The sequence below is a fragment of the Salmo salar genome, chromosome 01, assembly GCF_965601325.2.
Source record: "Salmo salar chromosome 01, fSalSal1, whole genome shotgun sequence".
NCBI classification, from domain to species: domain Eukaryota; kingdom Metazoa; phylum Chordata; class Actinopteri; order Salmoniformes; family Salmonidae; genus Salmo; species Salmo salar.
Genome location: NC_138291.1, coordinates 84812016 through 84827796, shown reverse-complemented (window position 1 = coordinate 84827796; position 15781 = coordinate 84812016). Strand labels below are relative to the sequence as shown.

Below are 15781 nucleotides of genomic sequence, written 5' to 3'. Positions count from 1 at the left end.
TCTGTTCTTTCCCACACGTCATTTTGTGGAGCTGCTGTGTGGTGTGGTCACACTGCCTGCTCTGTAGTGATAAGAGTGAAGGACTGGATAACAATGAAAGCGCCAGGAAGGCAGTTCTGCGTCCTAAATGGCACCCTATTATATAGTGCACTACTTCTGACCAGGACTAATCAAAAGTAGTGTGGAATGGGATGTAGACTGACCCCATTTTCAAATCAGGTGACCCCATCAGGAAACTCCACAAACCTAACCATTAGAAAACTTAAATTCGATTTAAATAAGCCTAAGGTAGCAAATTAGCAACAAAATTCAACACGATCATTGACCTTCATACAAAAATTCCTCACTTTGTGGACAGATTCGTCACTTCGTCATGCTTTACCATTTCCTTTCTGCCGCCATTCCACCCATTATGACATCATTGACCTGAATGGGGACACCCGTTATTAATTATTTATATTGCTGTCAGGAGGAGAGGAGAAAATGTGTCTATTTGAATGGTTATTACATTGACTGTGGTCATTTGGCTGGTCAATTACCGCCATCCAAAATTCCATGACCGTCACAACCCAATTGGAGCGTATCATTGGTTAAAGTCCCCCTCCAGAGGAAGTTGCTGACACTATTTTGACCTAATTCCTGTCCTAGTGCGGAAATGCTTGTTTAGTTCCACCCGCCGAACTATGATGTATGGCTCCTTAAAAATATTGATTAATATGACATGCACATCTCCAACTTCCTCCATGTGCACAGCGCACACGCCGCAATTTGTAAACAAACTAAACGGCCAAGGTCAGGGTAGCTTAGCTAATCGCTACGGAGCACAGCACATTTAATGGTAGCTAGGACAAGTCAAAGGACAATCCACTCTCCCGCCATCTTTTTGCAAAAGAATTGAAGGATCAAAGATTAATACAGAATTTACTGGAGTTTTACCGGCGACGCTAAATGCTAGCTAACCTATTCCCTTGACCAATAAAGCTAGCTAGCCAGGTAGCTAGCACCCGTAACTTAAAAACGGTGAATAATTGGTTCCAAAGTTGTTTCAAGCATAAGAGTACCTTTAACTATGCTAGCTACCATTCAACTGTTTTTCTGACAAACTAATTATCTGAAAATGGTGCAGTCGCGTTAGGACTGGTAAAGGAGTGATTTACTCACTGAGCTATATATGAACTTTGCTACTTCATATGGGTTAGCTTCACCGTACAGTTACCTATACTATAGCTAGCTAGCTTGCTAGTGTCCCATAGGACTACACTTGCTGCTACTGTAGCGCTGCCGTGTTGCACCTGTGTTGACATTTCACCTATCCATGTCTTCATCCACCTTTGATGTCACTAGCTAGCTATCCAGCTAATGTTACCTCGGTGATGCTAGCCATAAAGATAGCTCCTAATAAGTTTTTTGGCTAATGTGTGCCTTGCCATGCTGCTTACTATAGCCAAATGATTGGCAGTAGCTCATAAGAATAATATTAGCTTTTTTCTTATTCACCGTTTTACCGCCAGGCTATCCACCATCTCGATCTAAGTGCATTAGACAGAAGTAATCCGTAGCACCAGGTTGTAAACAGGAATAAGCCCACATACGTACATGTTTTGTAAGTGGTTCCAAATGATCTAAAACCAGCCCTCGCAAGACACGTATAGTCAGATCGAAATGTATGTCATTTTATCAGACGCAGAAAAAAAAATCATATTACCCCATTCAAGCACAAATATATCATACTTCGACTAAAATCAGCCAGCGACTGTTGTGGTGTACTCCTCAATGCCATCGGAAGAATCCCGGAACATATTCCAGTCTGTGCTTAAATATCACATTAAATATGACGTTTACGTAAGTATTCAGACCCTTTACTCAGTACTTTGTTGAAGCATCTTCGGCAGCAATTACAGCAGAGTCTTCTTGGGTATGACGCTACAAGCTTGGCACACCTGTATTATGGGAGTTTCTCCCATTCTTCTCTGCAGATCCTCTCAAGCTCTGTCAGGTTAGATGGGGAGCGCGTCTGCACAGCTATTTTCAGGTCTCTCCAGAGATGTACAATCGGGTTCAAATCCGGGCTCTGGCTGGGCCACTCAAGGACATTCAGAGACTTGTCCCAAAGCCACTCCTGCGTTGTCTTGGCTGTGTGCTTAGGGTTGTTGTCCTGTTGGAAGGTGAACCTTTGCCCCAGTCTGAGGTCCTGAGTGCTCTGGAGCAGGTTTTTATGAAGGACCTTTGCTCTGTTCCCCTTCCCTCGATCCTGACTAGTCTTCCAGTCTCTGCCACTAAAAAACATCCCCACAGCATAATGCTGCCACCACCATGCTTCAGCGTAGGGATGGTGCCAGGTTTCCTCCAGACGTGACGATTGGCATTCAAACCAAGAGTTCAGTCTTGGTTTCATCAGAGCAGAGAATCTTGTTTCTCATGGTCAGAGTCCTTTAGGTGCCGTTTGGCAAACTCCAAGCGGGCTGTCATGTGCCTTTTACTGAGGAGTGGCTTCCGTCATTCTACCATAAAGGCTCTATTTGAGTAGTGCTGCAGAGATGGTTGTCCTTCTGGAATGTTCTCCCATCTCCACAGAGGAACTCCGGAGCTCTGTCAGAGTGACCATCGGGTTCTTGGTCACCTCCCTGACCAATGCCCTTCTCCCCCGATTGCTCAGTTTGTCTTGGTGGTTCCAAACTTCTTCCGTTTAAGAATGATGGAGGCCACTGTGTTCTTGGGGACCTTCAATGCTGTAGAAATGTTTTGTTACCCTTCCCCAGATCTGTGCCTCGACACAATCCTATATCAGAGCTCATGGCTTTTGCTCTGACATGTACTGTCAACTGTGGGACCTTTATATAGACAGGTGTGTGTGCCTTTTCCAAATCATGTCCAATTAATTGAATTTACCACAGGTGGACTCCAATCAAGCTGTAGAAACATCTCAGGGATGATCAATGGGAACAGGATGCACCTGAGCTCAATTTTGAGTCTCAAAGCAAAGGGTTTGAATACTTATGTAAATAAGCTAGTTCTGTTTTTTATTTTTAATACATTTGCAAAAATGTCTAAAAACCTGTTTGCTTTGTCATTATGGGGTATTGTGTGTAGATTAATGAAGAAAAACATTTCTTTAATCAATTTTAGAATAAGGCTGTAACGTGACAAAATGTGGAAAAAGTGCACCCTTAACTGGTAATCTCTGTATACCTGTTGCAAAAGACCCGCTGGTTGATGCTTATTTATAAAACCCTCTTAGGCCTCACTCCCTCCTATCTGAGATACCTTCTGCAGCCCTCATCCTCCACGTACCACACCCGTTCTGCTAGTCACATTCTGTTAAAGGTCCCCAAAGCACACACATCCCTGGGTCGCTCCTCTTTTCAGTTCGCTGCAGCCAGAGACTGGAACGAGCTGCAACAAACACTCAAACTGGACAGTTTTATCTCAATCTCTTCATTCAAAGACTCAATCATGGACACTTTTACTGACAGTTGTGGCTGCTTTGCGTGATGTATTGTTGTCTCTACCTTCTTGCCTTTGTGCTGTTGTCTGTGCCCAATAATGTTTGTACCATGGTTTGTGCTGCTGCCATGTGATGGTGCTACCATGCTGTGTTGCCATGTGTTGCTGCCATGCTATGTTGTCTTAGGTCTCTCTTTTATGTAGTGTTGTGGTGTCTCTCTTACCATGATATGTGTGTTGTCCTATATATATATATATATATATATATATATATATATATATATATATATATATATATATATATATATATATATATATATATATATATATATATATATATATATATATATATATATATATATATATATATATTTTTTTTTTTTTATCCCAGCTCCCGTCCCCGCATTAGGCCTTTTGCCATTTGGTAGGCCGTCATTGTAAATAACAATTTGTTCTTAATTAAAATGCCTTTTATTTCTATGGCATGTTCAATGGAAACTAAGTTTAAAAACTCAGACGCATTTTGGCTACATGGCCTTCATCAGGGAGGCCCCTTTTTTTCATCAGGGAGGCCCCAAATAAAGGCATTTTAATTAATTATGTGAAGTGCCTTGGTCCTCCTTTCTTTTTGATGGCCAATTTACCCCTTTTACCAAAGAGCACCTTCTATCTTCCAAAATCTACTATTGTGTACCTCGGCAGCGCTTCAATTCCTCGTCTAATTTTTTCTACAAGTATTTGTTCTTAACTGACGTGCATAGTTAAATAATATAAAAAGTCAAGGAGTCTGAATACTTTTTGAATGCACTGTATGTGTATTCCTGTCAGTTTTGAGAAGCATAGGGTTAGAGATGTCTTTGTATGTTTATTGGATAGAGAGATAGTGGTGATAGGATGTAGAGTGTGCTATATTGGAGTATTAGCAGTGGGATGGATTCTAACCCGTGCTGCAGCTGTATAGTGCACCGGAGGCAGCAGCCTAGACCGCTAGAGTAGACCACCCTAGGCCACAGGGTTACAGATGTTTAACTGTGTTTTGTGTGTTCCCGGTCAGGTTTGAGAAGCAGCTAGCGGAGGAGGAGATGTCTTTACAGCAGCAGAGGAGGAGACTCTACAAGGAGGTGTCTGAGGAGAAGGAGAGACTCAACCAGCTGGCCGCCAGGTGATGTCAAAGGTCATATAGATAAGATAGAGGCTGACACCCATTGTTGTCATCTCTATATGTCTAGACCTAACACTTCAGTCGCTGGGGACACTGGTGTGTACAATTAGACTGATGACATGGCCTAGATTTGACTTTACTGTACAACATCTAGTACATTAGAATCATACAGTACTTAGGCTATCATGTGATGATGTGTGTTGTAATGTAATCTAAAAAATCCAGATCTTAAATCTTGCGTAATTCCGCCAAATGCTCGATTAGGTTCTGGGGCAGATTTATTAGAAACATTACAAGCGAAGTCTCCAGCCCCCCCTAAACGGGACATATGGGACAAACTCGAAAGATGGGAGCACCTACTAAATTGTGATTTGTCCAAATGATCAGTGACAAACATCTGCGTACCGAGACAAAGTTCCTCGTTAGTCGTCACATGCCACATTCTGTTGACAGACGCTACGATACCATCCTATGTTACGTGCATCTGTCCATGAGAGATTACTAGTAATGTAATGCCTACTATTTGATGTGTGCAAGTCAAGTATCAGTGGAGCATCTCTAAAGTTAATGTCCTCTATCACCGCCCTGCAGGCAGCGTGCTGAGCTGGAGGACCTGAGGAAGCAACTGGAGGATAACAGCTCCCTGGCAGGGAGAGCTCTGAGAGAAGAGCTGGAGAAGAGCAGGGAGGAGCAAGAGAGGAGACACCAGGTAATGGACGGTACCTGTCCCTACCACAATAATAATATAAATTATTATACAACGGGTGGTTTGTAATTCCCATTGTTAGAGCCTATCCTGCCCATTATATACTCGACAACATACACAGAGCCAGTACATTCATAATAAGTGACGTTGTTACCTAGCAACGCACTACTACAACTACTACTACTATTTTTACAGATCCACTGCCCAGCCATGCAATTTATAAACTTGATCTCGACTGTAAAAAGCATCTAGACATTATCTCCGACATTTGCTACGTTGTTGGAATATTGAATTTCGATTTCTACCTCGTCCTATAGTAATGTGGGAGTTGGGACGAGACACAGGCAGCTTTTCTCAGCCAGTCGAAATCATGATTTGGCATACTTTTATAGATATGCTGTATGCATACAGTACCAGTCAAAAGTATGGACACACCTACTCATTCAAGGGTTTTTCTTTATTTTTACTATTTTCTACATTGTAGAAGAATAGTGAAGATATCAAAACTATCAAATAACACATATGGAATCATGTAGTAAGCAAAAAAGTGTTAAACAAATCCAAATATATTTTAGATTCTTCAAAGTAGCCACCCTTTGCCTTGATGACAGCTTTGCAAACTCTTGCTCTGGCACCCCAATGGTGGAACAAGCTCCCTCACGACGCCAGGACAGCGGAGTCAATCACCACCTTCCGGAGACACCTGAAACCCCACCTCTTTAAGGAATACCTGCGATAGGATAAAGTAATCCTTCTAACCCCCCGCAAAAAAAAAAATATATATATAGATGTACGATTGTGAAGTGGCTGTTCCACTGGATATCATAAGGTGAATGCACCAATTTGTAAGTCACTCTGGATAAGAGCGTCTGCTAAATGACGTAAATGTAATTCTCTCAACCAGCTTCACCTGAAGGAGTTCCCACATATTCTGAGCAATTGTTGGCTGCTTTTCCTTCACTCTGCGGTCCAACTCATCCCAAACTCTCTCAATTAGGTTGAGGTCAGGTGATTGTGGAGACCAGATCATCTGATGCAGCACTCAATCACTCTCCTTGGTCAAATAGCCCTTACACAGCCTGGAGGAGTGTTGGGTCATTGTCCTGTTGAAAAACAAATGAGCGCAAACCAGATGGGATGGCGTATCGCTGCAGAATGCTGTGGTAGCCATGCTGGTTAAGTGTGCCTTGAATTCTAAATAAATCACAGAGTGTCACCAGCAAAGCACCATCACACCTCCTCCTCCATGCTTCACGGTGGGAACCACACATGCGGAGATCATCCGTTCACCTACTAATTCGACCATGAAGGCCTGATTCACGCAGTCTGCTCTGAACAGTTAATGTTGAGATGTCTGTTACTTGAACTCTGAAGCATTTATTTGGGCTGCAATTTCTGAGCCTGGTAACTCAAATTAACTTAACCTCTGCAGCAGAGATAACTCTGGGTCTTCCTTTCCTGTGGCAGTCCTCATGAGAGCCAGTTTCATCATTGCGCTTGATGGTTTTTGCAACTGCACTTTTAAGACATTTCTCCATAGCAAGCATTTTTGTTTGCCATAGGAACCTGCAAAGTTCTGGAACCATCAACCAGTGCTTGGTTTTGTTTTGCTTTACATGCAATTGACACTAACGACCAGAGAACGCCTAAAATTGCATTTGACAACCAGTGTTAGTGAATGTAGCATCACGTTTTGTTGAAACATTTATGGTTTGGGAAATAATCTTGCTTTTTAATGCTTGTAACCCGTTGTATAAAATCATTGACCACGTCACAGCCATGATACAAATTTCAAAACACATGTCCTCTTGTATTTTTGCTGAAATGATGCCATTTAGCAGATACTTTTATCCAAAACCAACAATCTTGGCTTTGCAAGCGCCATGCTCTTCCAACTGAGCTTCAAAGGACCATAGAGACCGGCCTACAGACACTCTGACTGGCTAACATGGGTTGTGTTTTGTTGTCTGGTCTGGTAGTAACTTTGATCCTTGTCTGTCTAGGTGGAGATAAAAGCCCTCAGAGAACGCCTGGAGATCGAGAAACAGACCTGGGAGGAGAACTACATGAAGAAGGAGGTGTGTGTGCATGCGTGAACACTTTGTCCATGTCTGTGTGTTTGTCCCCTCTCCCTCCCTACTTGCTTGTTAAGCACTCTAGCTAAATGCACTCCCTCTCTCCTAGCACTGCTATGGTGCAGTGTGGCAGACCACTACACACTCAGCACTGCATTGGCCAACTTGGCCAGTGTCCTAACAGCCCACGCTGTCAAACCCAGGTTATGTCCATAGTAGGGCTGTGGCGGTGATGACATTTTGGCAGCCGGTGATTGTCAAGCAAATAACTGCCGGTCTAACGGTAATTGACCATTAATTAACATAAACACATTTAGCATCTCCTGGCTTACTTGCATAGCCTACAAACTACTAATGCAGACATCTACGTTTTTAAAAGTCTAAGTCCATCACAATAAATCCATTATTTATTTTAGACATGTCTAAAGAAATGTGATATGAAGAAAATGTAGTCTGTTTCAGAAGTACAGAGTAGCATACTCTGAGTTGTCCTTATGTTAGGCCCTGATCTGGCTATGCAATATGGCTGTGGGCTACACTAGTTCATAGCAGACAAGATTTGCTTAGAATTCCATGGCAATATTTTATAGTGTGAACAATACAATTGAACATAGCTGAATAAAATAGAAAGGATATTTTCTCCAAACAATTTGAGGGAGTGCGCACATGTGGCTATTCTGTGTTTAGCAGCTAACAAAGGAACAAGTACTCCTATATGCTTAATTTAGAGTTTATTATGATACAAAAATTTGATACAAAAGTTGGGCTATATGTTTAGATTTTTTATACTTTCTAAGGCTGCATGATGCGACTCTAATGATGATTTGAAAAAAGTTGCGTGAAAGGCGCGAGCTCTGTTTTTGTTTTTTCGCAGGCTGTACACACTTAATCAGTCACTCATTCACAATTTGACAAGCACTTGATAATGTCTTATATTTGCCATGGTAAATTCCTCATTCACAAATGATAGGCTTATATTGTCACCCATCAGACTATTCTTGATTTAGTCTTGTCTTTGCATATACTAAATAATATATGTGTGAAATTTGTTTTTATTTAGAATGGACCATTATCATGCACCTGTATCGAAACAGGGGCAGCGGGAAAAAATACATGTCATCTTTGCACTTAAATAGCGACTGGAGGATGCTATTCCCGTGGTTAATTTTCATGCCATCCTATTGTAAAGAGAAGCAATGTGCTTAATATTAGGAAAGTTGAGAAATAAATATAGTAGGCCTAGCCTATAGAAAGCTGATGGGATCCTCTTTTTAATAGAGACACTGTTTTCTGACGCAATTGCATAGCCTATAGAAATGATTAGATTTTCAACACATTTGCATTGATGGCAGAGTGATTAGAGGGACAATACTGTGCTGACAACCAGGCAGTTAGCAAGTTTAGTAGGCATCTAATGACCAGTAGCAGCATCAGAGTTTGGAGAAGCCTAATTACCGTGACTAAACGGTCACGTTTCTGCTGCTTCCCTCCTCGGATCGGGCCAGGTCTGGATCTGACCAGGTCTATATGCAACGGGTCTAGTTGTCCTCGGGTCTGTTCGTAGCGGGTCTCTGTATTTAAAACATGTATTTCTGCTTATCTGGTCCTTTCAGGAAGGTCTCTAGCAACCACCCTCACACACAAGTTTTTTCCATGGGCCTTTTAAAGGGGGATTTTTCATTGTGTTTGGGAGTTGGCAGTTCTCTGAGCGATCTGAAACCTTCCCATCTGCCCCCACCCACTTCCTCGCTCCCCTCTTAAATGTCATGTGAATACTAAGACCCACAGGACAAAGGCCATATGTAGACGGGCAGGAAGGAAGGAAGGAAGGAAGGAAGGCAGAGGCGCTTCACAGCAGCAGTCAGAGAAACTAATGGTCACAAAGTCATAACAATCCCAGTTTCACAATGACCTTCACATGCACTGCTGCAGTTGTGCCAGTGGTTTGTCTGTATTCTGATTTTAGGGTTTACCGTGTGTGTGTTTATGTGTGTGTGTGCGCACAGGAAGCATGGTTGTTGAGTCGAGAGCGCGAGCTGAAAGAGGAAGTACGTCGGGGGCGGGACAAAGAGATCGAGCTGGCCATTCAGAGGCTGGAGGAGGAGACGAGCGGGGCCCGCGACGAATGTGACCGGGCCGCTGACAATCGGTTAGTCATCTCACCATTAAATGTGACGTTTCCGTGTCCATGTCTGTGTGTTTGCAAGTGCTGCAAGGATTATGTGTATAAATATGCATATGGATGAACATACTACATGCTAGAGCATGTCTACATGTTGATATTTTTATTTAATTGAACCTTTATTTAACTGGGTAAGTCAGTTAAGAACAAATTCTTATTTACAATGACGGCCTACCTCCGCCAAACCCAGACAACGCTGTGCCAATTATGCGCCACCCTATGGGACTCCCAATCACGGCCAGTTGTGATACAGCCTGAAATCGAACCAGGGTCTGTAGTGACACCTCTAGCGCTGAGATGCTGTACCTTAGATCGCTGCGCCACTCGGGAGTCCCGATATACAGTGTTGCTGGATGGTCTAGATGCTGATCTTGGGTCAGCTTTGCATTTCCCCTACTAATGGTTAAGGTTCGGATTGTGGGAGGGAAAGCTGATCCTAGATCTGTACCTAGGGGAAACTTCACCTTGGAGCTTGATATACTGTTTCTGACTATCTGTGTGTCTCTCTCAGTGTGAAGCGTGTGCGGGAGAAGTATGAGGCTGAGCTGAAAGAGTTGGAGCGCTCTGAGAGGTCTGCCTTGGAGAAACAGCAGGAGATGAAGAAGAGACAGAGTGAGATGGAGGGAGAGCTGATCACACTCCAGGGCCAGCTCAGACAGAGAGAGCAGGAGATCGAGGACATCACACAGGTACAGACACCAGCAGACCTTGTTCCAATACTTTGAAAACTCAGCCTTCCTTCCTCCCCTCCTTGGTTGGCCCTTTTTCATGCTGAAAGCTTGTTGGTGCATATGGCTGGGTAAATACTTGTTGGTGCATATGGCTGGGTAAATACATGTTGGTGCATATGGCTGGGTAAATACATGTTGGTGCATATGGCTGGGTAAATACATGTTGGTGCATATTGGTCCAAGACTGTAGGGTGACTTATCTAGGTAAATGATGCCCTTTCTCACCCCTGACCCTCTATCCTGTATCCCTCTCCCCTGTCTCTCTCCAGATCCGTGACAAGCTGTCTGAGGAGCGTCGCAGCCTGGCAGAGGTTATCAGGCAGGAGTTTGCTGAAAGACTCATCGTGACGGAGGATGAGAACAGGAGGATGAAGACCGAGACGTCGGAGGTCAGGGCCAGGCTAAGGCTGGAGGTCGAGAGGGTCACCAGGGAGAAGGAGGAGGAGCTGGCAGAGGTCCACCAACGGTGAGGATGGAGGGAGGGGAAAGAAGAGAGAGGGAAAGAAGGAGAGGGAGAGGAGATTGTGTGACAGGGTATTATAGCCAGTTCTCACTTGGGAAAGACCTCAATGGGACTAACTGTGGCACTGTCAATTTAATCGCCAGTGTTTACACTGTTGTAGAACAGCTGGGCTCAGACTGTTGTCTATGTTTATGTTACCTGCATAATGGGACAGTGATTGTTGGTAGTGTAGGATGTAAATTAAAATGATATTTGAAGTAACAGCCAAGCAAATGTTATTTTTCCTTATGTTTCTTTGTCACATTTTCTTATTATGGCAGGGTGAAGTCAGCCATCTTGAAAAAGGAAGAGACTGTGGCTAGCCTTAGGAAGCAGCATGAGGTGAGTCCTAGTCTGGGTCTCAAAGAGCACCCTATTCCTTTTACAGTGCACTACTTTTGACCAGAGCCAATAGGGCTCCGGTCAAAAGTAGTGCACGATATAGGGATTAACTCACCATTTGGGACGTAGAGAGACAGTGTGTTTCTGAGAGGGGTTTTACACTAAGTAAACATTGGAGAGGATAGAAAGGAACTGAGTTGGAACGTGAGAGATGATTGATAGCTGTGTTAAACCCCGCTGTTCTCCTCTCATAGGCTGCTCTGAAGAGGGCGGACCACCTGGAGGCCCTATTGGAACAGCAGAGGAAGCAGCTGCTCGAGAAGTGACTGACAGGAGGGCAGGACTTGAACATCATCTCCACCTCTTCTGCCTCTCTCTTCCCCTCATCACTCCTTCATCTGTTCTGTCACTTGGGGCCCCACTTTTCCCTCAGTTTTTTCTTTGGTCTGGTGGATGTGTTTCTGATGGACTAGAAAGAGAGAGTGAGAGAAACAGAGATATTGAGCCTGCCTGACTGTATCTCCGCAGACTTCTTGATAAAGACCCAGATATTAGAGACCGAGCCTGGCCTCTCCCAAGCAGGCCGAATACGGCCAGGGAAACGGGCTGGAGAGGATACCGTCTGCTGTTTTAAGAGCCTCTCACGCTGGAGGAGCCACAGACCAGGGGTGCTGTGATCTTTAACTGCCCAGAGGCCCAGTGGACTCCTGGAAGGACTGAACCGTACTCTACCTATAGGGCTTATAGACTAGGGGGCAGTGATCGTTTACAGTGCAGCGGCTCAAACAGTAAAGCAGTGAACGAACAGAACCATTCTGTCCCCATAGGGGCCATGAACCGGGAGGGCTGTGTTCTTTAACTGCTCAGTGAACTCCTGGACGGACTGAACCATTCTCTGGAACCACCTCTGGAATTTATTTGAATTGTGAACCCCCCTAAAATCTGAAGGAGTGGGAGAGCCCGTTCCCCACAGAGAAGATAAGTTCCAGATGTTCTAAGCCAGCCCAGGCCTGCTCTGTGACAGTGTGAAGTTTCCAAGTAGGCAGAGAGAGGTGGAGGGGGCTAGGTGTTCGTTCTGAGAAGGAGGGAAGGGAATCAGCACCCCAACACCACCCTCTTCCCCTGCTGAGGTCCTGCAGTTAGTTGATCCGACACGTCAGTACAGAGTGCTGTTGAATGAAGCTGGGGCTCGAGGTTGCTCGTCATTGCCCTTTGTGTATGAGTTACAGATGTCTTTTTGTCCCGGTGCCCCTCTGGGCTAGTGCCAATTACAGGGTCTGCTGCCTTGGCTTGGTGCGACCCCCCCCTTTCCCACACACTCACTCACAATCACACCCTTCGCCCCTGCCCCCCTGGCAGTCACAAGCCCAGTTTAGCTCTGACAGGCAGATTTGTTATGAATGTCTTCATCCAAGTTAAATCTAACAATGAGTCTAGAAATAATACTAACCTTGGTGTTGACAAGTTGTATAGTGTACTGGGATGTCAATAGAAGGAAAGAGTGATGGATGGGTGTGGGAGTCATTGTGGAATGCAGAAAGAATAGACGGATAGGAGACAGTGAGGAATGATGCTCTGATAGTGTGTTTAATCTTATTGAGAGTCATGATTGCGGTGTGGGTTTTGAAAGTGAGACAAAACGAGAGAGAAGGAGAGGGCGATGAAGGAATGTGCATAGGAAGTGTTTATAGGATTAGGAAAGCTGAGACTGGGACTGACTGGGGTATGGGGGGCACAACACAAGTCTAGTGGTTTCATGTGACCAGAGACCCAAACCTAAAAGCTCCATGAGCCTGGTTGGTGTGATAGGATGGTAGTCTGAGGGCAACACTGTGACAAAAATACATCTAACTCTCACTGAAAGGGTCCAACACGGACCCTTTCAGTGAGAAGTAAAGTAGCCCATAAACATCCAGGGGAAGGAACTATCAAACTGGTTAATGAGATTTTCAGAAGCCGTCTAGGTACTTCCTAGCTTTGCATGTCTCTTTTATCTTGTATGTTGTTTTTATATATATATATATACTTTTATGCTTTTTTTGTTTACCCGTTAAAAAAGTGTCATGTTTTGTATGCCCCACTCAGAAACTAGAAACAGTTTTTGTTTTTAATTTTCAGTCTGAAACAGTGTACTTCTGGGTAACATCATATCCTGAATGGAAAGAGGGCCGAGGGGGGTTGTGGAACCTGGAATGCGACCCAAATGGCACCCTATTCAAATGGCACTCTAGTCTAAAGTAGTGCCCTATATAGGAAATAGGGTGCCATTTGGGATACAACCTTGGTGCTTCAGTGAGAAGCAAATCCACCAGGAAGTATAGTAAGCCTTGTATTTAGGTGAAAAAAGAATGTGACAGATGTTATTCTGTGTGGTTCTGCTCACTCGGCCCTCTTATCTGAATCTATTTCAGATATGTTCTATTTTTCATATTTATTTGCTATTTCTTTAAATGTATTTTACCGTCTGATCTGATGCTCTCGTAACTGGCTCCCGGTGTGTTTATCCTTTACATACAAGTGCTATGCACAAAGTGATGGGTTTTACTGAAGTCTAATTTTCATTTAGTCTCCCATTAACATCAATGCATGACTAAGTGGAAGTTTGAAGTTAATGATTACAATGCAAGCAGCCCTATTCCAAGATGGTGCTTGTGTACCTTTTTCGTTCACAGAAACACTACACATCCATGTCCAGTCTGAGCTGTACAGTTAGTGATGCTCCATGGTGCCATCTTATTTAGGATGGTATGTGTTTAGTATGTCAGGTTTTGCTGATGGGAAATCTAGAGGATATAGTGTCAAAAGCCAATATTACGGCTTCCTTGGAGTGTGATCTATGGGTCTAGTTTCTCCTTTTTAGCCTCGTGTCTTCTTGGCTTTTCAGTTGGGGGAGGTCTGACAGTGAAGGCTCAACAATGGCAGCGCTGTCACATACTGTTTCTCTTCATCCTATTGAGTGGAGGCGGGCAACTTCCAAAAATTCACAAATATTCCCAAACTTCAGACACAAAATTCCACTCTTCTAATCAATATCACAGAAGCATTTCAATGGCAAGGCTTTGAATGGCAGTTAAGTCACCATGTGTTTCTCTCATCTTTAACTTCATTAGTTATTAGTCATTGGTTACATCCTAAATTGCACCCTATTCTCTATATAGTGCACTACTTTTGACCAGTAGTGCACTATATTGGGGATGTACATATTTCTGTAGCCATGGTAGAGATTACATGGTTTGCATGTGGAATTGGCTCCCTATTCCAAATATACTGCACTACTTTTGACCAGGGGCCGCATTGGACTCAAAATTAGTGCACTAAATAGGAAATAGGGTCCCGTTGTGGCCACAGCCTTGATCCCTACCATTCCTCAGACAGTTGGTACTGCGTCCAGGGTTATTGGCCTCTTTGCCCAGAAGGGTGGCAGCATGACTGGCATGCCAGTCCCACACGTGCCAATGAGTCCTGCCTTTGTGTGTGTTTCACTTTGACCTGGGATGACCTCCGTGAAACACACACTCGCTCTCACTTGTACCCTTCATTTGTGTTGAATTTGAAATCTGACTTTCTTCACAAACCACTCCAGCTGTCTTTGATTGTATTATTTGTGTTCAGTTTTTGATATATTGTTGTTTTAATGTACCCCCATGTGTTCTTACTTGTAGCTCCTGGTCTGAATCTTAACTAGGCTCTACTTTCGTTGTTGTAGTTTAGTTGCATTGTTATTCATGGTGATGGTTTGAAACTGTGGGGGGAAAAAACTGTTGACTGATCCTCAGTAAAAAGAGAATAAAGAAGAAAAGCCTATTTGGAAGAGTCCCAGAGTCTCTCGTCTTTATAGTCGCTGTGGGAAAACAAACAATTGCTCTCTTGTTTAGTCTCTCCGAGACGATAACATTTTCTCAACCAATCAAATGCCATTCCATGACCTTTGGAATTGTGCCGTGTGTTTTGATTAACTGGAATTTCTGTTGTTTTGTGGTGAATAAATCAAATTTACGTGCCTAAAATGTTATGCATGATTTACTGTATGGATGGTATGTTTGTTGATAACCGTCATTAAGGAATTGATTTCTTACACTCGTATCTGGAGTGGAGAGGTCAAAACACCTAAGGGTTGTCATTTCCATACATCTGGAAAGACGTCTGTAGCTGACCAGACTGTACTGACCCACTTTCCTTCCACTTCTTCTTTGCCCTCTCACTCCTCACTACTAAAGCAACCGGTGGTGCGTGTTGAAATGCCTCTGCTTTCTGTAGGTTTTCTCCTTTCCTTCCAGAGAGGAAGCCATACCTAGAGGATTAGACTAGGACAGCCTGTTAGCTGATCTCTGCTCACACAGAGACGGAGAGCTCTCACTTCCCTTCAAGGTCCCTGCTGACTGGTATTGTGAAAGATGGGGGAGGGGAGAGGACACATACATTTTGGGGCTGGAGGGCTAAAGGGTAACTACTGATAACCTCTCTCTGTGTGGAGATGAGGAGACGTGAAGTCTCCAGTGTTCTCCCCTTTGACAAGAAGAGAACACTCTTCCAAGGGCCCGAGGGACGATCTGCATGTTGCTGTATGCCCCTTGACACTTTCTTTTGTTTGTGTTTATAGATGTCATGTGTGCGTGCGTGTTTAATGTATGCCAGGG

The 15781-nt window shown here is 43.8% G+C and overlaps 1 protein-coding gene across 2 annotated transcripts in view; it reads left to right on the top strand.

The window, feature by feature from the left end:
* The window catches only part of cep131 (centrosomal protein 131), a 52374-nt gene extending 37416 nt beyond the window's left edge, over positions 1 to 14958 (top strand). For both annotated transcript variants that reach the window (XM_014212660.3, XM_014212657.3), the window contains 8 exons: positions 4499 to 4606; positions 5198 to 5315; positions 7316 to 7390; positions 9394 to 9536; positions 10081 to 10258; positions 10570 to 10766; positions 11084 to 11144; positions 11399 to 14958. In XM_014212660.3, coding sequence (XP_014068135.1) covers positions 4499 to 4606; positions 5198 to 5315; positions 7316 to 7390; positions 9394 to 9536; positions 10081 to 10258; positions 10570 to 10766; positions 11084 to 11144; positions 11399 to 11470 — 952 coding nt within the window. In that variant the 3' untranslated portion in view covers positions 11471 to 14958. The remainder of the gene's footprint in view (positions 1 to 4498; positions 4607 to 5197; positions 5316 to 7315; positions 7391 to 9393; positions 9537 to 10080; positions 10259 to 10569; positions 10767 to 11083; positions 11145 to 11398) is intronic.
* The last annotated feature ends 823 nt before the right edge of the window (positions 14959 to 15781 follow it).